At 41.0% G+C, this 23,241-nt stretch overlaps 1 protein-coding gene across 49 annotated transcripts in view; it reads right to left on the bottom strand.

Moving 5' to 3' along the window:
• Positions 1 to 2,215, bottom strand: part of si:ch211-266g18.10 (muscle M-line assembly protein unc-89) — a 104,645-nt gene extending 102,430 nt beyond the window's left edge. For 48 of the 49 annotated variants that reach the window (XM_036964423.1, XM_036964412.1, XM_036964413.1 and 45 more), the window contains exons 1-6: positions 1,981 to 2,215; positions 1,755 to 1,838; positions 1,549 to 1,659; positions 873 to 1,016; positions 646 to 744; positions 436 to 555 (exon numbers count right to left, since the gene is read on the bottom strand). In XM_036964423.1, the coding sequence (XP_036820318.1) occupies positions 436 to 555; positions 646 to 744; positions 873 to 1,016; positions 1,549 to 1,659; positions 1,755 to 1,838; positions 1,981 to 2,200 (778 nt within the window). In that variant the 5' untranslated portion in view covers positions 2,201 to 2,215. The remainder of the gene's footprint in view (positions 1 to 435; positions 556 to 645; positions 745 to 872; positions 1,017 to 1,548; positions 1,660 to 1,754; positions 1,839 to 1,980) is intronic. The other variant, XM_036964414.1, reaches the window with a different exon arrangement.
• Positions 2,216 to 23,241: the final 21,026 nt, after the last annotated feature.

Here is a 23,241-nt window from a genome sequence, read left to right as displayed (position 1 = left end):
TGGATCTTTGAAAGATTTGTTTTTTTCTTCTTCGTCCTAATATTAAGTTCAGTGGTGGTCTTGTGTTCCCAGACACACCATGAACCAAGAATGGCTAGAGGCTAGGCTTGTTCAATGGTAACTTCCAAGACATGACATACAGTAACACAGCTTCATAGCAATTGAATAAGCAAATTCATACATTATTATAACTGTTCTCTGAAAATACCCACTAATACAGGGGTGTCAAACTCATTCCATGGAGGGCCGAGTGTCTGCAGGGTTTTGGTTTTTCCTTTCAATTAAAACCTAGACAACCAGGTGAGGGGAGTTCCTTACTAACGAGTGACCTTAATTCATCAATGAAGTACAAGGGTGGAGCGAAAACCCGCAGACATTTCCGTGGAATGAGTTTGACATGTGCTCTAAGACAAGCTACTTGCTATTTATAAGTACCTTGATCGCCTATTAGCAAGTTGGAGACATAGTCCACAAGCATGTTCTTCTGCTCAATGACAATCCCAAACATTCTTCTGAGAACCAGTATGGGATCGATGTTCACTTCTTGAGGGATACCTGTTCATAGGAGAGGTGAACTGAAAATTCTGATAATCCATGCATTGATTTGAACTATTTTGCTGTAAATTGCTCTACAGAAGTGCATACCTGGCAGCAGGTCCCAAATGTAGGTTCCAGTAGAACTTGTACAGTCCTTGATAACATGCACTATGTCTTCTGCATTGATGTTCAGTGCATGGATAAGGGCTGAGCATAGAAGAAAATATGGAGAGCTCATCACATGTATTAAGGACATTTACTTTTTATCAATACCAACAAAGAAATAAAATAATATTTATAGAAATTAATGTTATGTAATAACAATGTGGACATACCCTGTAAGATATCCAATATGGCATCCAATAGAACACAGAGTGTGCCTTGTATGTAACCCACGACTCCACATATAGAGTTATTGGTGACATTGAACACACCCCTGCCAATAATCACCGGGTCAACGTAGCTCAGGTAAAAGTTTCCTGAGAAAATAAACATTTTCAAACATGTCATATTAATTTGTTAGTCCAATGTAGTAATATCTAAATAGTTGCAGAAGTTAGGTGTAATTTGGTGTTTTAAATTAATACAGTGGGGGGGCACAGATTACTAATTATTGCACAGCACTTGACATGAATGTGTAGATTATGTGTCGTAGGTGGATCTACGGAAAAATCACTGCCTATAAAAATAAACTCTACCATTTTTATTCTATTTATAATCAGGTTTGCAACTTTTCTATTAGCATTTTGAATGATTGAACATGGCATATAATGTTGGAATTAAATACAGATTTTCAGAAGAGTTGTGTTTTTGTGATGTATTTCCGTGATAGGAAGTTACAAGTACTAATCAATATTGCAGTGCAAAGTCAAGTACAGTGCAATATCATTAATCTGTGTTGCTTGGAATCCCGGCCTAACGTTCATTAATGTAAGGAAACAAAAAAACTAAATTAACCTCCCCCAAAAAAATTCCCCAAAAAATGTCAAGAACATAAGACCACTTTAACACCATTGGGCATCCTTATACCGTCATCATCAGAGAGGAAGTCCATAAATAAGTCTTTTACATCTTTGACAGCATTCATGTGGTCCAGACTCAAATGAGGAGCAAATGCACATTCTGAGGACACAGTAAGAAAATGTATATTGCTTTACACAGTTTTTAAATTGGACAGGATTCTGCGTAAAAATATTATAAGATATATATATAGCTACCTTGAGCCTCATAGAACATGTTGGACATTCCCTCTACAGCATCATTAACAGCTTTCATGGGATCCAAAACTACGTCTTGAATGTCTGCAAAAAAGCATTGTGAAAAACAAGGTTAGGGTAAGGGTTTGGGAAGAAAATGTAATACTGTTTAACATGAAATATGTTCAAATATTTTCAAACTAATGGTCTCCATAAGACTTAACAAATGTCAAAGAAAGAGACTTACCAGTGACCCCTTTATATTCTACAACATCAAACATCATGAAGCCTGCAGTAATCCAGGAGAGAAGGAGGCTAATAGTCACCACTAACTCTACAGAAAAGGTTAGTTTCTTGAGTATTCCAAACCCTTGGGCCTTAGGAGGGGATGATGGGGGCACCACGTTCCCATTCAGCCCATCGGCTACAGCAGCTGAGATGGACTCCACCACTGCACCTGGAAGCATGAGAAAGCTTTAAATTGCTGCCAAGTAATGCATGATCGTCATACTTACTCTATACTAGTGATTCATCTTGGGGCTGAGTGAGGAGTAGAAATTCAACAAATCAGGTAGCTATTATGTCAGTGATATTTCCTATTATAGTAGTGATATCTTTAAATATGCCACAAAGCTTGGAATATGTACACGTCCTGTTAAGTGCATGGCAGTATAATTGTTTTCAATACCCAGTTAACACAAATAAATACAACACAAATAGTTTGACATTCAATAGGTTATTTACTGGCCTCTAGACAGATAAATCTTCAGGTGTTTTTGGTACCCTTATTATACACTCTAAAAGAAAAATGCTACTAGTATTATCCCTCAGCTGTCATAAGACAGCTTTAGCCACATGTTTGTTGTGGTTAATAAGTCTAAGGCCCCATCCAGACAGGGAAGGACCTCAGTGATGCCAGTGACTCAGATGTGCAAAGTTGACTCAGTCAACTTCTGGGGTTGCTGCAGAGGAGGTCAAAGGGAGGTTGATGTAGTTGATGGTTTTTAGCGTTACCGATTCTGGGGCGGTGCCAGAACCAGTTGGACGGGCATTTCATTTCCATATAGGACCATGTTTCTTCATGGGTGGTCCCGTGATAAAAAAAAATGCTTTTATCGTAAAGCCATCATTTAACTAAATATGTATTACCAACTCATCTTGGGTATGTCTATCAGCTTTCCACATGTGGATTTGGGGATTTTCTCCTTTTCTCAATCTCTGTTAAATGTGACCCGTTTCAGGAAGCTAGGCATATGTCACAAGTCACAGGAGAGGCTTTTTATAATTTTCATGTGCCTTAATAACAAAGTTGTATGCCATCTGTAAATGTGAATACCAATGTTAAATTATGAGCCTTGTTTGTTAAGCCACAGAAAAGGACAACAACCTTCCCAATAACCATGATTGGCTGAGATAATGAGTGGGCTGGGCATGCTGAGAGAGGAGTTTGGATTGGTTTGGCATATACAGGTATGAAGGCTTCTGTCTGTTTGAGCTGGTCAGTCTGTGTTGGTAATCCTGTCGAACACAGCTTTAAAAAAGTAGTGGTGCTGCATAAAGTGTTGCTCTCCACTTTCTGGGGGATCGAGTTTTGAAATCAGTGGAATTAGAGAATGAAAGCTAAAGAGTTGGAGAAGACGGATTATGTAACGGATGTGAAACGGCTAGCTTAGTTAGCAGTGTGCGCTAAATAGCGTTTCAATCGGTGACATCACTTGCTCTGAGACCTTGAAGTAGTTGTTCCCCTTGCTCTGCAAGGGCCGCGGCTTTTGTGGAGCGATGGGTAACGATGCTTCGTGGATGTCAGTTGTTGATGTGTGCAGAAGGTCCCTGGTTCGCGCCCGGGTATGGGCGAGGGGACGGTCTAAAATTATACTGTTACAATTACATCTTCAAACTAAGGAAAACTGTGGCATGGAATACGTGACATGCATGATGATGTATATGGGTAAGATAGCTAGCTACATTTTCAGATATTACACGTTTATAATTTTGACAGAAAGTGGTTTCACTTAAAGCTAAAGTGTACTGCTAGCTAGCCAACTCATGTTAGCTGGCTGGCTCCCTAGTGAACATTAAGTGTATGACGTTATTATTTGTATCCCAGAACCATTTGCTTTGCTAGTTAAAGCCTAATGTTAGCTAGCTAACATTGAACCTCATTGGTTAGCTCCCAGCAGATTCATGCAGGGTAGCAACGACAGAATTTGGCACTATGTTCATTGTTGTTTAACTGGCAGGCTAACTGGCAGGCTCATAGGCTAACGTTATGTGACGTGTGTGATCTTACATGTTGTTTATCTAGCTAGGTTTATTGTTTACCTAGCTAGCTACATGTCTTAAGCTAAAGTGTACTGTTAGCTAGATAGCTAACGTTAGCTGGCTGGCTCCCTAGCTGACGTTATTATTCGTATCCCAGAGCAATTTGCTTGGCTAGTTAGAGCCCAATGTTAGCTAGCTATGTCTATTTCTGACATTTGTAATTCCTTTACTTGTTTGTAAAATGTTTGTATGCTTTTGTAAACGGGGTACTGTCCTCAGATAATTGCATGGTATGCTTTCGCCGTAAAGCCTTTTTGAAATCTGACAAAGCAGCTGGATTAACAAGTTAATCTTTAAGACGATGTATAACACTTATGAATGTTTATTATGACTATTTCTGTATTTTGAATTTGACGTTCTGCAATTTCACCGGATGTTGTCGAGGTGGGTCGCTAGCGGAACGCCTGCACCAGAAAGCTTAAGCTAAAGCGTACAACACTCGCTGAATATGGTCATTGTCAGTAAACGTGGGCAAAAAATCATAATGAAATTGTTGCCAGCAGAGCTGGTTAGGCTGTTTCCATGTTTTCCTGAGGGAACACAAATAATTGGCCAGAGCGTCAAGTGTGTGCTCTGAACGGTCTGAGAGCGAAATTATGTGGATGGGGCTAAAGCTTAAAAGAGGGTGTGAACGGTGCTGAATGGGTGTAGACAAAGAAGAGCTCTTCACTAGATACCAAAACATTCAAATGCTGTTTCTCTAAATTAAGTTCTCTCAAAATTAAGCAGAATTACTCTCCCATTCCTCAAAAATGCAGTGTATGATATATCATTTTGTAGCTCTGAGTCTCTACGTTCATCCACACACCATTTCAAATTTTGCTACTTAAGACCGAATCCAACTGGTGAGTCACAAATTAGATTCAATGGGATTCGTCTGGGCTTTGGCTGGGCCACTCGAGGACTTTCACTTTCTTGTTCTGAAGCCATTCCAGCATTGCTTTAGCTGTATGATCATTGTCCTGTTGGAATGTAAATCTTTGCCCCAGTCTAAGGTTGTTAGTACTCTGAAGAGGTTCTCATGAAGGACTAGCTTGGATTTTTTCTCCATTCATTGTTCTCTCTATTCTTACCAGTCTCCCTGCCACTATAAAGCATCCCCATAACATGATGATGCCACCACCATGCTTCACGGTAGGGATGGTGTTAGACAGGTGATGAGCTGTGACTGGTTTTCTCCAGACAGCGCATTTTATTTAGACCAAAGAGTAAAATGTTTCTCATCCGACCACATAATCATTTGCCTTATGATCTCAGAGTCCTTCACGTGCATTTTTGCAGGGGTGCTGTCATGTGCCTCAGGAGTGGTTCCATTTGGCTGCTCTCCCATAAAGTCCAGATTGGTGGTGTGCTGTAGAGACGTTGTCCTTCTGGCAGGTTCTCCCGTCTCAGCCAAGAAACTCTGTAGTTCTGTCAGAGTGGTCATTGGGTTCTTGGTCACCTCCCTGACCAAGGTCCTTCTTGCCCCGGTTGCTCAGTTTGGTCGGACAGCCAGAACTAGGCAGAATCTGGGTTGTTTTTTTCCAATTCCCAATGATGGAGACCACTGTGCTTTCGGAATCTTTCAACACTTTAGAACTTATGGGGTATTGTGCGTAGATGGGTGAGAAAAACATCTATTCAATCAATGTTTTATTCAGGCTGTAACAACAAAATGTGTAATAAGTCAAGGGGTATGAATACTTTTTGTATTTATATATAACTAAAATATAAAACGGCACATGTGAAGTTTGTCCCATGTTTAATTGGTCCCATGTTTAAGCTGAAATTAAAATTCCCAGAACGTTTCCATGCACACAAGCAGCTTATTTCTCTCAAATTTTGTGCAAAAATGTTTTTACATCCCATTTAGTGAGCATTTCTCCTTTTCCAAGAAAATCAATTTACCTGACAGGTGTGGCTTATCAAGCAGCTGTTCAAAAAGCATGATCATTACACAGGTGCATCTTGTGCTGGGGACAATAAAATGTCACAGTTTTGTCACACAACACAATGCCACAGATGTCTGAAGTTTTGAGGGAGCGTGCAATTGGCACGCTGACTGCAGTATTGTCCACCAGAGCTGTTGCCTGCCGTAAGTTGCCTCCAACTTCATTTTAGAGAATTTGGCACTACGTCCAAACGACCTCACAACCGCAGACCATGTGTAACCATGCCAGCTCAGGACCTCCACATCTGGCATCTTCACCTGCAAGATCATCTCAGACCAGCCACTCGGGCAGCTGATGAAATTGTCAGTTTGCACAACCAAATAACTTACACACAAACTGTCAGAAACTGTCTCAGGGAAGCTCATCTGTGTTCTCGTTTTCCTCACCAGAGTCTTTACCTGACTGCAGTTCGGCATCATAACCGACCTCAGTGAGCAAATGCTCACCTTCGATGAGAGATTTGCTCACAATTGCATGTTACAGATGGCAATTTGAATGGACAGAGGTACCGTGACGAGGTGCTGAGGCCCATGTCGCAAGGATTTGTATACAATTCCTGTAAGCCGAAAATTTCCCAGTACCTCAATGGCCTGCATACTCCCCAGACATGTCACCCATTGAGCATAATTGGGATGCTCTGAATTGACGTGTAAGACAGCATGTTCCAGTTCCCGCCAATATCCAGCCACTTCGCACAACCAAGATTGGGACAACATTACAGAGGCCACAATCAACAGCCTGATCAACGCAATGGAAAGGTGGTGTGTCGCACTGCATCAGGCAAATGGTGATCACACCAGATACTGACTGGTTTTTTGATCCTCACCCCTACCAAGGTATCTGTGACCAATATATTAATATCTGTGTTCCCAGTCATGTGATTAGGGCCTAATGAATTCATTTCAATTGACTGATTTCCTTATATGAACTGTAACTCAGTGAAATCTTAGAAATTGTTGCATGTTGCGTTATATTTTTGTTCGGTGTAGTTTATCATTGTATCATTTTCATGGAATTTTTGTGGTAATTAAATACAATTTACACAACAGGTGGGTCTAATCTTGAATGCTGATTGGTTAAAACCACGTTCCAGCCGGTGTCTAATCCACAAGTTACCACCGGCTAAATCTTTGACATTAAAATGCCTATTTACTCTGTTCCATCTGACTGCGCAATTCACTGTCTCATCAGCACAGCCAGGCAATTTATAGACTTGATCTCCACTATAAAAACCATCTAGACTATATCTCACATGTATTTTTTTCTTTTAGACTACCATTTCATGTTCAAAATCAGAGATTTGTATAAACCATTCTGTCTCTCCGATATCCTCAACATTGTTTCAATATTCAAATTCGATATCTAGCGGTCCCAAAATATTGAACGTATCAGAAGTCGGAACACCCATGCCAAATCATGAATCAGCTGGCATAATTTATGGATATTTACAAAGAAATGTTAATTGAGAAAATGTCGAACACAACGAAGTGCAGCTAGTTTGCAGTCTTTCCAGCTTCAGTGATTCTGTTAGCTGTGTGTTTGGTTAACTCCTCTGAACAACAGTGTCCTGAGGAGAGAGCAAATGTTTTATGCCAGGCGAAATTGCGCCTCATTAGCTCATTGTTATGAATGTATCCGAATAAATGTCACTAGAAAACAGCCTAAACAAATGCAAATGCAGCTTCTTTGTTGTTATTATGGCAGCACTGTATGACTTGACTGTAAATTAGCCATTGTTGGCTAGCTAGGTAGCAAGGGATAAGAATGTTACCAGCCAGTATGATAATGGAACATTTAGAGCAAGCTAATGTCCATAGATATAGAAAGAAAATACTTAATGACTGGGTTGAGTCTCTGGCAACTGAACCAATGGAACAAACAACCAGCCGGCTTGGGTAGCAATATCTTGTGGAAGGATGTTGTCAGGACCTGGTGCTAATTAATCAATCAAAATAACATATTTTTGTTAAATATGTCAATCATTATTTGAATATGTTGGTAACCTGTTGTATAAAAGTGATAACGCCCTTGAATCAGGTATTTAGAGGATATATTGGCACAGTTTGCCGGCCCGAGACAAACACCCATGCCAATATATCCGCCAAATACCGGCTTCTCTGCCATTATCACTTAATTATTTAGAACTTATTTAGCCCCCGTGCTAAGGAAGCACTACATCCCTGTTACCTTTGCACGTTCATCCAAAATAATTCTAGCATCCGAACAGCGCAAGGTGCACCTGACCAACTTCTTACATTTACAAGTCTTAAACTGCCACACCGAGTGAACACCCCCCTGTCTTACTATATTTAGCCTATGTATCTGATAGACAACAATGACAAGCCACCAGGTCCTGACAACTTCGATGGGAAATTACTGAAGATAATAGAAGATGATATTGCCAATCCTATTTGCCATATTGTTAATTTAAGCTGACTAGAAAGTGTCTGGTAGGAAGCAAAAGTTATTCCCTTAACTAAGGACACATAAGCCCCCTTTACTAGCTCAAATAGCCGACCAATCAGCCTGCTACCAACCCTTTGTAAACCTTTGGAAAAGATTGTGCTATTTTACAGTAAACAAATAGACAGACTTTCAGCATGCTTAAAGGGAAGGACATACAACAAGCACAGCACTTACACAAATGACTGATGATTGGCTGAGAGAAATTGATGATGAAAAGATTGTGGGGGCTGTTTGGTAGACTTCAGTCCGGCTTTTGACATTATTGATCATAGTCTTTTGCTGGAAAAACGTATGTGTTATTGCTTTACACCCACTGCTATATTATGGATGAAAAGTTACCTGTCTAACAGAACACAGAGGGTGTTCTTTAATGCGAGATTTGAGGAAAGCTAGTGTGTCTATGTATACGGATGACTGAACACTATACACGTCAGCTACCACAGTCACAGAAGTTAACTGCAACACTTAACTTAGCTGCAGTTAGTTTCAGAATGGGTGGAAAGGGGATATGTTAGTCCTAAATATTTCTAAACCTAAAAGCATTGTATTTGGGAAAAATCATTCACTAAACCCTAAACCTCAACTAAATCTTGTAATGAACAATGTGGTGATTGAGCAAGTTGAACTGTCATGGTCAAAATATATTGATACAACAGTAACTAGGATGGGGAGAATTCTGTCCATAAAGAGCTGCTCTGCATTCTTAACAGCACTATCAAAAAGGCAGGTCCTACAGGCCCTAGTTTTGTTCCACCTGTTCAGTTGTGTGGTCAAGTGCCACAAAGAGGGACTTAGGAAAATTCCAATTGGCTCAGAACAGGGCAGCACGGCTGGCCCTTGGATGTACACAGAGAGGTAACATTAATAATATGCATGTCAATCTCTCCTGGCTCAAAGTGAAGGAGAGATTGACTAACATCACTACTTGTATTTGTGAGAAGTATTAACATGTCTGTTTGAACTAATGGCACACAGCTCGGACACCCATGCATACCCCACAAGACATGCCACCAGAGGTCTCTTTACAGTCCCCAAGTCCAGAACAGACTATGAGAAGGCGCACAGTACTAAATATAGCCATGACTACATTGAACTCTACTCCACATCAAGTAACTCATGCAAGCAGTAAAATTAGGTTTAAAATGCAGATACAAATACACATTATGGAACAGCGAAGACTGTGAAGCAACCCACAAATATAGGCACAGACACATGCATACAACCACACGGTAACATAAGCACTACACCCACACGTACAAATGGATTTTGTGTTGTAGATATGTGGTAGTAGAATAGGGGCCTGAGGGCACAGGAAGAGTAGCTGCTGTCTTGAACAGGTCGATTCGTCCTCAACAATAATTTATTTCAACTCAGTTTAATTTATTTTGGGTTGGCGGCCCCTTGGAGGTCAGGGTTCCTTCCCCCAGATAGCATATGAACACATCATAAACAGCAAAGAATTGCAGGGAATTGCAGGAAATTATTATTTTCTCATCCTCATGGCAAAATGTAAAGAATAGCATGAGATGAGCTATAAAACAGCAACTTTGTCTCTCAGCTGCATGACACATTATGTAGAAAAGCATTATAAGACTGCACATTTTTCCTCTCTGCCCATGGCAAAATGTGTTGAAATGCAGGAAGTTAGCCATTTTCCTAAATAAGTCTGTTTAACCCCCCCCCAAAAAAATATATATATATTTTGGGCGGGTTGGGAGGCTCTCTTGAGGTATGTGCCCCGGGGCCCCAAATGAGTTAATCCGACTCTGTTCGGACGGACTGGGTCTCCTCTGCTCAGCCGCTCAGATTGTTCATTAATTATTCATTTTTTTTCATTGGTTGAAATATATTTTTGGGCTGCGCCATCGAGTTTATGATGAAAACGCCGCTGGCACTGACCCGGCACCCCTGGTAGGCTAAAATCGAACACACCAAAACAGTACCACATCTTCAACTTTGTTCCTGTCATTTAAAGAAAACCTTCCAGAATGACGAGTGGATGCTGACAGAATACGGTCAGGCGAGACTCAGGAGTCGGGATCAACATTCAATGGTATGTTCACACTCTAGTACTGCACACTATGTGACCAAAAGTATGTGGACACCTTCATGGGCATTAATATGGAGTTGGTCCCGCCTTGGCTGTAATAACAGCTTCCACTCTTCTGGGAAGGCTTTTCACTAGATGTCACATCTGCTCCCACTACGCCATCTGGTGTTCATCCGGTGTCATCCTAACCTGCTGTTCTCCCCCTGTACATTCTCACACACTCTCACACTCTCTCTCTCTCTTTCTCTCTCCCTCCCTCCCTCCTGCTCAGTCAGTTGTTATCTTAGCCTTTACTCTTTACTCCTATTACTCTGCTGTGCTTGTTTCCCTGCTTGTTTCGTCCTCTCGTTGCAGTTACTGCTCTGTCTCTGGCTCCTGTACCACATCTCACCACCCAACCACCTTGCTCTGGTCTTCTTGGATTCTCCTCAGGACCTGTTTACCCTGTTAAACTCAGTCAACTCCAACCTCTACATTTCTGTTTTTTCTGTAATTCAATCTGAGCTACCCCAGTTCTGCACTCCTCATCTCTCTGTGAACAAAAAACATTTTGGTTCATTCATCCCTGCTTCTGCATCTGAGTCCGCTCTTGGGTTCCCCTGTGTTCGCTCCATGTAACAGATGTTGAAACATTTCTGCAGGGACTTGCTTCCATTCAGCCACAAGAGCATTAGTGAGGCCGGGCACTGATGTTGGGCTTTTAAGCCTGGCTCGCAGTCTGCGTTCCAATTCATCCCAAAGGTGTTCGATGGGGTTGAGGTCAGGGCTCTGTACAGGCAAATCAAGTTCTTCCACACCCATCTCGACAAACCATTTCTGTATGGACCTCGCTTTGTGCACAGGGGAATTGTCATGCTGAAACAGGAAAGGGCCTTCTCCAAACTATTGCCACAAGTTGGATGCACAGAATCATCTAGAATGTCATTGTGGAGTTAAGATTTCCCTTCACTCTAACTAAGGGACCTAGCCTGAACCATGATAAACAGGCCCAGACCATTATTCCTCCTCCACCAAACTTTACAGTTGGCACTATGCATTTAGGTAGGTAGTGTTCTCCTGGCTTCCTCCAAATCCAGATTCGTCTGTTGGACTACCAGATGGTGAAGCGTGATTCATCACTCCAGAGAACGTGTTTCCACTGGCAGGTGGAAGCCAGGAGTCGAATGGCGGCGAGCTTTACACCACTCCAACCGACGCATGGCATTGCGCATGGTGATCTTAGGCATGTGTGCGACTGCTCAGCCATGGAAACCCATTTCATGAAGCTCCCGACAAACAGTTCTTGTGCTGACATTGCTTCCAGAGGTTTGGAACTCGGTAGTGAGTGTTGCAACCGAGGACAGACGATCGCTGCATGCTTCAGCACTCTGCAGTCCCGTTCTGTGAGCTTGTGTGGCCTAGTTGTTTCAACTTCCCAATAACAGCACTTAAAGTTGACCAGGGCAGCTCTAGCACCGCATAAATGACAGTCACTTAATGTCAGCTAACAATTGCTAGGTTAGTCTAGCCAGCTATCTAAACTTGTGTACTAATGGCTGAATACCAACCGAGCATGCAAGGCCCAGTGGCCCTGACCTCCAGGGGTCCCCCATTTATTTTGTTAGTCACTCTCACGCATATCATTAACATGGCATACGTCTTGGCAAAATGTGTAGAATTGCAGAAAATTAGCTGTAAAACAAACAGGAAAATGATCTTTGCCCCATGGCAAAATGTGTAAAGTTGCAGACAGCTTACTTTAAAACTGCAAAACTCCCCATGGAAAAAAATTGAAGAACTGCAGAATGTGTGTGTGTGTGTGTGTGTGTGACAAGCTTTCCACCCTATGCCCTAACAGGATCTCCGGACCCCCCCCCCCCCCCACCCTCTTAAACCGTTCATCCCTTCAGATATCTAAAACATAATTTTGTATGTACAGTTTTAAGAATCTGTACACTATTTCCCCCTTGAAATGTGTTGTGAAATGTATTTCTGTACTGGATCCAGATTTACCATTATATCATAATCTATAATCACATCACACTATAATCACATCAGTTTGGTTCATTAGCTGTGTTTGAATACCCATACTAACATACTGTATACTGCATACTTTATTAGTATATACAACATACTATTAGTTCATTTTAGTATACTGTAAACAAACGTTATCCTTTCAGTTGAGCGTAGTAGAGCCTGTCTACCGGAAGTTGATGCTGTTGCTAGCTTGTTAGCAGAACAAATGACTAGCTAAACAATTTACGATTTTTGGTGTGTTCGTAAATTCAATCTGGAGCCAGAGTCCGCTCTGGGCGTTTGTAAATCCTGAGCATTGTCAGTTTGTAATTTCAGAGCGCACACTGGACGCTCTGGCTGAGGAGTAGTGTTGATTTGAGCGTTCAATGATAGTCAAGCACCCAAGCTAACAATTTAACTATTCTGTTTTTGTCAATGTTTACTGACAAAATCAATGGGTGTAGACCGTTTGTAAATTTGTCAGTTATTCTACATGAGAATGCTCTGAAATTGGAGTAGATTAAGTTTTATTACAGTTTTAATAAGTTACGTTACACATTATGTTGGCTGACAATTTGTTAGCTACGCTATCCTTACGAACTGCATTGTTAATTAATGGTCCTGCCATACATACCTACACGTACCAGGCCTCCTAATTGTCCCTAGAATTTCTAAGCAAACAGCTGGAGGCAGGGCTTTCTCATATAGAGCTCCATTTTTATGGAATGGTCTGCCTACCCATGTGAGAGACGCAAGCTCGGTCTTAACCTTTAAGTCTTTACTGAAAACTCATCTCTTCAGCGGGTCATATGATTGATTGTTGTCTGGCCCAGGAGTGTGAAGGTCCAGGAGTGTGAAGGTGAACGGAAAGGCTCTGGAGCAACGAACCACCCTTGCTGTCTCTGCCTGGCCGGTTCCCCTCTTTCCACTGGGATTCTCTGCCTCTAACCCTATTACAGGGGCTGAGTCACTGGCTTACTGGTGCTCTTTCATGCTGTCCCTAGGAGGGGTACGTCACTTGAGTGGGTTGAGTCACTGATGTGATCTTCCTGTCTGGGTTGGCGCCCCCCCTTGGGTTGTGCCATGGCGGAGATCTTTGTGGGCTATACTCGGCCTTGTCTCAGGATGGTAAATTGGTGGTTGACGATATCCCTCTATTGGTGTGGGGGCTGTGCTTTGGAAAAGTGGGTGGGGTTATATCCTTCCTGTTTGGCCCTGTCCGGGGGTATCAGATGGGGCCACAGTGTCTCCTGACCCCTACTGTCTCAGCCTCCAGTATTTATGCTGCAGTAGTTTGTGTCGGGGTGCTAGGGTCAGTTTGTTATATCTGGAGTACTTCTCCTGTCTTATCCGGTGTCCTGTGAGAATTTAAGTATGTTCGCTCTAATTCGTTCTCTCTCAGAGGACCTGAGCCCTAGGACCTGAGCCCTCCTACTACTACTACTACTGCGGTAATGACCTACTACTACTACGGTAATGACCTACTACTACTACTACTACTACTACTACTACTACTGAGGTAATGACCTACTACTACTACCACTACTACTGAGGTAATGACCTACTACTACTACTACTACTGAGGTAATGACCTACTACTACTACTGAGGTAATGACCTACTACTATTACTACTACTGAGGTAATGACCTACTACTACTGAGGTAATGACCTACTACTACTACTGAGGTAATGACCTACTACTACTACTACTACTGATGTAATGACCTACTACTACTGAGGTAATGACCTACTACTACTACTACTACTACTACTACTGAGGTAATGACCTACTACTACTACTACTGAGGTAATGACCTACTACTACTACTGCTGCTACTGAGGTAATGACCTACTACTACTACTGAGGTAATGACCTACTACTACTACTGAGGTAATGACCTACTACTACTACTACTACTGAGGTAATGACCTACTACTACTACTGAGGTAATGACCTACTACTACTACTACTGAGGTAATGACCTACTACTACTACTACTACGGTAATGACCTACTACTACTGAGGTAATGACCTACTACGACTACTACTACTGAGGTAATGACCACTACTACTACTACTGAGGTAATGACCTACTACTACTACTACTACTACGGTAATGACCTACTACTACTACGGTAATGACCTACTACTACTGAGGTAATGACCTACTACTACTACTACTACTGAGGTAATGACCTACTACTACTACTACTACTACTACGGTAATGACCTACTACTACTGAGGTAATGACCTACTACGACTACTACTACTGAGGTAATGACCACTACTACTACTACTGAGGTAATGACCTACTACTACTACTGAGGTAATGACCTACTACTACTACTACTACTACTACTACTACTACTACTACTGAGGTAATGACCTACTACTACTACTACTACTACTACTGAGGTAATGACCTACTACTACTACTGAGGTAATGACCTACTACTACCGAGGTAATGACCTACTACTACTACTACTACTGAGGAATTGACCTACTACTACTACTACTACCACTACTACTGAGGTAATGACCTACTACTACTACTACTACTACTACTACTGAGGTAATGACCTACTACTACTACTACTACTACTGAGGTGATGACCTACTACTAGTACTACTGAGGTAATGACCTACTACTACTACTGAGGTAATGACCTACTACTACTACTGAGGTAATGACCTACTACTACTACTGAGGTAATGACCTACTACTACTACTACTACTGAGGTAATGACCTACTACTACTACTGAGGTAATGACCTACTACTACTACTACTGAGGTAATGACCTACTACTACTACTACTACGGTAATGACCTACTACTACTGAGGTAATGACCTACTACGACTACTACTACTGAGGTAATGACCACTACTACTACTACTGAGGTAATGACCTACTACTACTACTACTACTACTACGGTAATGACCTACTACTACTACGGTAATGACCTACTACTACTACTACTACCACTACTACTGGGGTAATGACCTACTACTACTACTACTACTACTACTACTGAGGTAATGACCTACTACTACTACTACTACTACTACTGAGGTGATGACCTACTACTAGTACTACTGAGGTAATGACCTACTACTACTACTGAGGTAATGACCTACTACTACTACTGAGGTAATGACCTACTACTACTACTGAGGTAATGACCTACCACTAATACTACTACGGTAATGACCTACTACGGTAATGACCTAATACGGTAATGACCTACTACTACTACCGTAATGACCTACTACGACTACTGTAATGACCTACTACTACTACTACTGAGGTAATGACCTACTACTACTACTACTGAGGTAATGACCTACTACTACTACTGAGGTAATGACCTACTACTACTACTACTGAGGTAATGACCTACTACTACTACCGTAATGACCTACTACGACTACTGTAATGACCTACTACTACTACTACTACTACTACTACTAGTGAGGTAATGACCTACTACTACTACTACTACTGAGGTAATGACCTACTACTACTACTACTGAGGTAATGACCTACTACTACTACTGAGGTAATGACCTACTACTACTACTACTGAGGTAATGACCTACTACTACTACCGTAATGACCTACTACGACTACTGTAATGACCTACTACTACTACTACTACTACTACTACTAGTGAGGTAATGACCTACTACTACTACTACTACTGAGGTAATGACCTACTACTACTACTACTGAGGTAATGACCTACTACTACTACTGAGGTAATGACCTACTACTACTACTGAGGTAATGACCTACTACTACTACTACTGAGGTAATGACCTACTACTACTACCGTAATGACCTACTACGACTACTGTAATGACCTACTACTACTACTACTACTACTACTACTGAGGTAATAACCTACTACTACTCCTGAGGTAATGACCTACTACTACTACTACTGAGGTAATGACCTACTACTACTACAGTAATGACCTACTACTACTGAGGTAATGACCTACTACTACTACTGAGGTAATGACATACTACTACTTAGGTAATGACCTACTACTACTGAGGTAATGACCTACTACTGCTGGGGTAATGACCTACTACTACTCCTACTACTGAGGTAATGACCTACTACTACTACTACTGAGGTAATGACCTACTACTACTACTACTACTGAGGTAATGACCTACTACTACTACTGAGGTAATGACCTACTACTACTACTACTACTGAGGTAATGACCTACTACTACTACTGAGGTAATGACCTACTACTACTACTGAGGTAATGACCTACTACTACTACTGAGGTAATGACCTACTACTACTACTGAGGTAATGACCTACTACTACTACTACTACTGAGGTAATGACCTACTACTACTACTGAGGTAATGACCTACTACTACTACTACTACTGAGGTAATGACCTACTACTACTACTGAGGTAATGACCTACTACTACTACTACTGAGGTAATGACCTACTACTACTACTACTACGGTAATGACCTACTACTACTGAGGTAATGACCTACTACGACTACTACTACTGAGGTAATGACCACTACTACTACTACTGAGGTAATGACCTACTACTACTACTACTACTACGGTAATGACCTACTACTACTACTACGGTAATGACCTACTACTACTGAGGTAATGACCTACTACTACTACTACTACTGAGGTAATGACCTACTACTACTACTACTACTACTACGGTAATGACCTACTACTACTGAGGTAATGACCTACTACGACTACTACTACTGAGGTAATGACCACTACTACTACTACTGAGGTAATGACCTACTACTACTACTACTACTGAGGTAATGACCTACTACTACTACTACTACTACTACTACTACTACTACTACTGAGGTAATGACCTACTACTACTACTACTACTACTGAGGTAATGACCTCCTACTACTACTGAGGTAATGACCTACTACTACCGAGGTAATGACCTACTACTACTACTACTGAGGTAATGACATACTACTACTTAGGTAATGACCTACTACTACTGAGGTAATGACCTACTACTGCTGGGGTAATGACCTACTACTACTACTACTACCACTACTACTGAGGTAATGACCTACTACTACTACTACTACTACTACTCCTGAGGTAATGACCTACTACTACTACTACTGAGGTAATGACCTACTACTACTACAGTAATGACCTACTACTACTGAGGTAATGACCTACTACTACTACTACTGAGGTAATGACATACTACTACTTAGGTAATGACCTACTACTACTGAGGTAATGACCTACTACTGCTGGGGTAATGACCTACTACTACTCCTACTACTGAGGTAATGACCTACTACTACTACTACTGAGGTAATGACCTACTACTACTACTACTACTGAGGTAATGACCTACTACTACTACTGAGGTAATGACCTACTACTACTACTACTACTGAGGTAATGACCTACTACTACTACTGAGGTAATGACCTACTACTACTACTGAGGTAATGACCTACTACTACTACTGAGGTAATGACCTACTACTACTACTGAGGTAATGACCTACTACTACTACTACTACTGAGGTAATGACCTACTACTACTACTGAGGTAATGACCTACTACTACTACTACTACTACGGTAATGACCTACTACTACTGAGGTAATGACCTACTACGACTACTACTACTGAGGTAATGACCACTACTACTACTACTGAGGTAATGACCTACTACTACTACTACTACTACGGTAATGACCTACTACTACTACGGTAATGACCTACTACTACTGAGGTAATGACCTACTACTACTACTACTACTGAGGTAATGACCTACTACTACTACTACTACTACTACTACGGTAATGACCTACTACTACTGAGGTAATGACCTACTACGACTACTACTACTGAGGTAATGACCACTACTACTACTACTGAGGTAATGACCTACTACTACTACTACTACTGAGGTAATGACCTACTACTACTACTACTACTACTACTACTACTACTGAGGTAATGACCTACTACTACTACTACTACTACTGAGGTAATGACCTACTACTACTACTGAGGTAATGACCTACTACTACCGAGGTAATGACCTACTACTACTACTACTACTGAGGAATTGACCTACTACTACTACTACTACCACTACTACTGAGGTAATGACCTACTACTACTACTACTACTACTACTACTGAGGTAATGACCTACTACTACTACTACTACTACTGAGGTGATGACCTACTACTAGTACTACTGAGGTAATGACCTACTACTACTACTGAGGTAATGACCTACTACTACTACTGAGGTAATGACCTACCACTAATACTACTACGGTAATGACCTACTACGGTAATGACCTAATACGGTAATGACCTACTACTACTACCGTAATGACCTACTACGACTACTGTAATGACCTACTACTACTACTACTGAGGTAATGACCTACTACTACTACTACTGAGGTAATGACCTACTACTACTACTGAGGTAATGACCTACTACTACTACTACTGAGGTAATGACCTACTACTACTACCGTAATGACCTACTACGACTACTGTAATGACCTACTACTACTACTACTACTACTACTACTAGTGAGGTAATGACCTACTACTACTACTACTACTGAGGTAATGACCTACTACTACTACTACTGAGGTAATGACCTACTACTACTACTGAGGTAATGACCTACTACTACTACTACTGAGGTAATGACCTACTACTACTACTGAGGTAATGACCTACTACTACTACTACTGAGGTAATGACCTACTACTACTACTACTGAGGTAATGACCTACTACTGCTACTACTACTACTACTGAGGTAATGACCTACTACTACTACTGAGGTAATGACCTACTACTACTACCGTAATGACCTACTACGACTACTGTAATGACCTACTACTACTACTACTACTACTACTACTAGTGAGGTAATGACCTACTACTACTACTACTACGGTAATGACCTACTACTACTACTACTGAGGTAATGACCTACTACTACTACTACTGAGGTAATGACCTACTACTACTACTGAGGTAATGACCTACTACTACTACTGAGGTAATGACCTACTACTACTACTACTGAGGTAATGACCTACTACTACTACTACTGAGGTAATGACCTACTACTGCTACTACTACTACTACTGAGGTAATGACCTACTACTACTACTGAGGTAATGACCTACTACTACTACTACTGAGGTAATGACCTACTACTACTACTGAGGTAATGACCTACTACTACTCCTACTACTACTGAGGTAATGACCTACTACTACTACTACTACTGAGGTAATGACATACTACTACTACTGAGGTAATGACCTACTACTACTACTGAGGTAATGACCTACTACTACTACTACTACTATGGTAATGACCTACTACTACTGAGGTAATGACCTACTACTACTACTACTGAGGTAATGACCTACTACTACTACTACTGAGGTAATGACCTACTACTGCTACTGAGGTAATGACCTACTACTACTACTACTGAGGTAATGACCTACTACTGCTACTGAGGTAATGACCTACTACTACTACTGAGGTAATGACCTACTACTACTACTGAGGTAATGACCTACTACTACTACTACTGAGGTAATGACCTACTACTACTACGGTAATGACCTACTACTACTGAGGTAATGACCTACTACGACTACTACTACTGAGGTAATGACCACTACTACTACTACTGAGGTAATGACGTACTACTACTACTACTGAGGTAATGACCTACTACTACTACTACTGAGGTAATGACCTACTACTACTACTGAGGTAATGACCTACTACTACTCCTACTACTACTGAGGTAATGACCTACTACTACTACTACTACTGAGGTAATGACATACTACTACTACTGAGGTAATGACCTACTACTACTACTGAGGTAATGACCTACTACTACTACTACTACTACGGTAATGACCTACTACTACTGAGGTAATGACCTACTACTACTACTACTGAGGTAATGACCTACTACTACTACTACTACTGAGGTAATGACCTACTACTGCTACTGAGGTAATGACCTACTACTACTACTGAGGTAATGACCTACTACTACTACTGAGGTAATGACCTACTACTACTACTACTGAGGTAATGACCTACTACTACTACTACTATGGTAATGACCTACTACTACTGAGGTAATGACCTACTACGACTACTACTACTGAGGTAATGACCACTACTACTACTACTGAGGTAATGACGTACTACTACTACTACTGAGGTAATGACCTACTACTACTACTACTGAGGTAATGACCTACTACTACTACTACTACTATGGTAATGACCTACTACTACTGAGGTAATGACCTACTACGACTAAAACTACTGAGGTAATGACCACTACTACTACTACTGAGGTAATGACCTACTACTACTACTACTACTGAGGTAATGACCTACTACTACCACTGAGGTAATGACCCACTACTACTAATACTTTGGTAATGACCTACTACTACTACTAATACTGAGGTAATGACCTACTACTACTACTGAGGTAATGACCTACTACTACTACTGAGGTAATGACCTACTACTACTACTACTACTACTACTACGGTAATGACCTACTACTACTGAGGTAATGACCTACTACGACTACTACTACTGAGGTAATGACCACCACTACCACTACTGAGGTAATGAACTACTACTACTACTACTACTACTACTACTACTGAGGTAAGGACCTACTACTACTGAGGTAATGACCTACTACTACTACTACTGAGGTAATGACCTACTACTACTACTACTACTGAGGTAATGACCTACTACTACTACTGAGGTAATGAACTACTACTACTACTACTACTACTACTGAGGTAATGACCTACTACTACTACTACTACTACTACTACGGTAATGACCTACTACTACTGAGGTAATGACCTACTACTACTACTACTACTGAGGTAATGACCTACTACTACTACTACTACTGAGGTAATGACCTACTACTACTACTACTACTACGGTAATGACCTACTACTACTGAGGTAATGACCTACTACGACTACTACTACTGAGGTAATGACCACTACTACTACTACTGAGGTAATGACCTACTACTACTACTACTGAGGTAATGACCTACTACTACTACTACTACTACTGAGGTAATGACCTACTACTACTACTACTACTACTACTACTACTACTGAGGTAATGACCTACTAGTACTACTACTACTACTGAGGTAATGACCTACTACTACTACTACTACTGAGGAATTGACCTACTACTACTACTACTACCACTACTACTGAGGTAATGACCTACTACTACTACTACTGAGGTAATGACCTATTACTAATACTACTACTGAGGTAATGACCTACTACTACTACTGAGGTAATGACCTACTACTACTACTGAGGTAATGACCTACTACTACTACTGAGGTAATGACCTACTACTACTACTGAGGTAATGACCTACCACTAATACTACTACGGTAATGACCTACTACGGTAATGACCTACTACGGTAATGACCTACTACTACTATGGTAATGACCTACTACTACTACCGTAATGACCTACTACGACTACTGTAATGACCTACTACTACTACTACTACTACTACTACTACTAGTGAGGTAATGACCTACTACTACTACTACTACTGAGGTAATGACCTACTGCTACTACTGAGGTAATGACCTACTACTACTACTACTGAGGTAATGACCTACTACTACTACTACTACTACGGTAATGACCTACTACTACTGAGGTAATGACCTACTACGACTCCTACTACTGAGGTAATGACCACTACTACGACTACTGAGGTAATGACGTACTACCACTACTACTACTGAGGTAATGACCTACTACTACTACTACTGAGGTAATGACCTACTACTACTACTACTACTATGGTAATGACCTACTACTACTGAGGTAATGACCTACTACGACTAAAACTACTGAGGTAATGACCACTACTACTACTACTGAGGTAATGACCTACTACTACTACTACTGAGGTAATGACCTACTACTACCACTGAGGTAATGACCCACTACTACTAATACTTTGGTAATGACCTACTACTACTACTAATACTGAGGTAATGACCTACTACTACTACTGAGGTAATGACCTACTACTACTGAGGTAATGACCTACTGCGACTACTACTACTGAGGTAATGACCACTACTACTACTACTGAGGTAATGACCTACTACTACTACTACTGAGGTAATGACCTACTACTACTACTACTACTACTACGGTAATGACCTACTCCTACTACTGAGGTAATGACCTACTACTACTACTGAGGTAATGACCTACTACTACTCCTACTACTACTGAGGTAATGACCTACTACTACTACTGAGGTAATGACCTACTACTACTACTGAGGTAATGACCTACCACTAATACTACTACGGTAATGACCTACTACGGTAATGACCTAATACGGTAATGACCTACTACTACTATGGTAATGACCTACTACTACTACCGTAATGACCTACTACGACTACTGTAATGACCTACTACTACTACAACTACTGAGGTAATGACCTACTACTAATACTACTGAGGTAATGACCTACTACTACTACTACTGAGGTAATGACCTACTACTACTACTGACCTACCACTACTACTACTACTACTACGGTAATGACCTACTACT

The sequence above is a fragment of the Oncorhynchus mykiss genome, chromosome 26, assembly GCF_013265735.2.
Source record: "Oncorhynchus mykiss isolate Arlee chromosome 26, USDA_OmykA_1.1, whole genome shotgun sequence".
In the NCBI taxonomy this organism is placed as follows: Eukaryota; Metazoa; Chordata; class Actinopteri; order Salmoniformes; family Salmonidae; genus Oncorhynchus; species Oncorhynchus mykiss.
The sequence above is the reverse complement of the archived record's forward strand: the minus strand, read 5'-3'. Positions and strand labels throughout refer to the sequence as shown.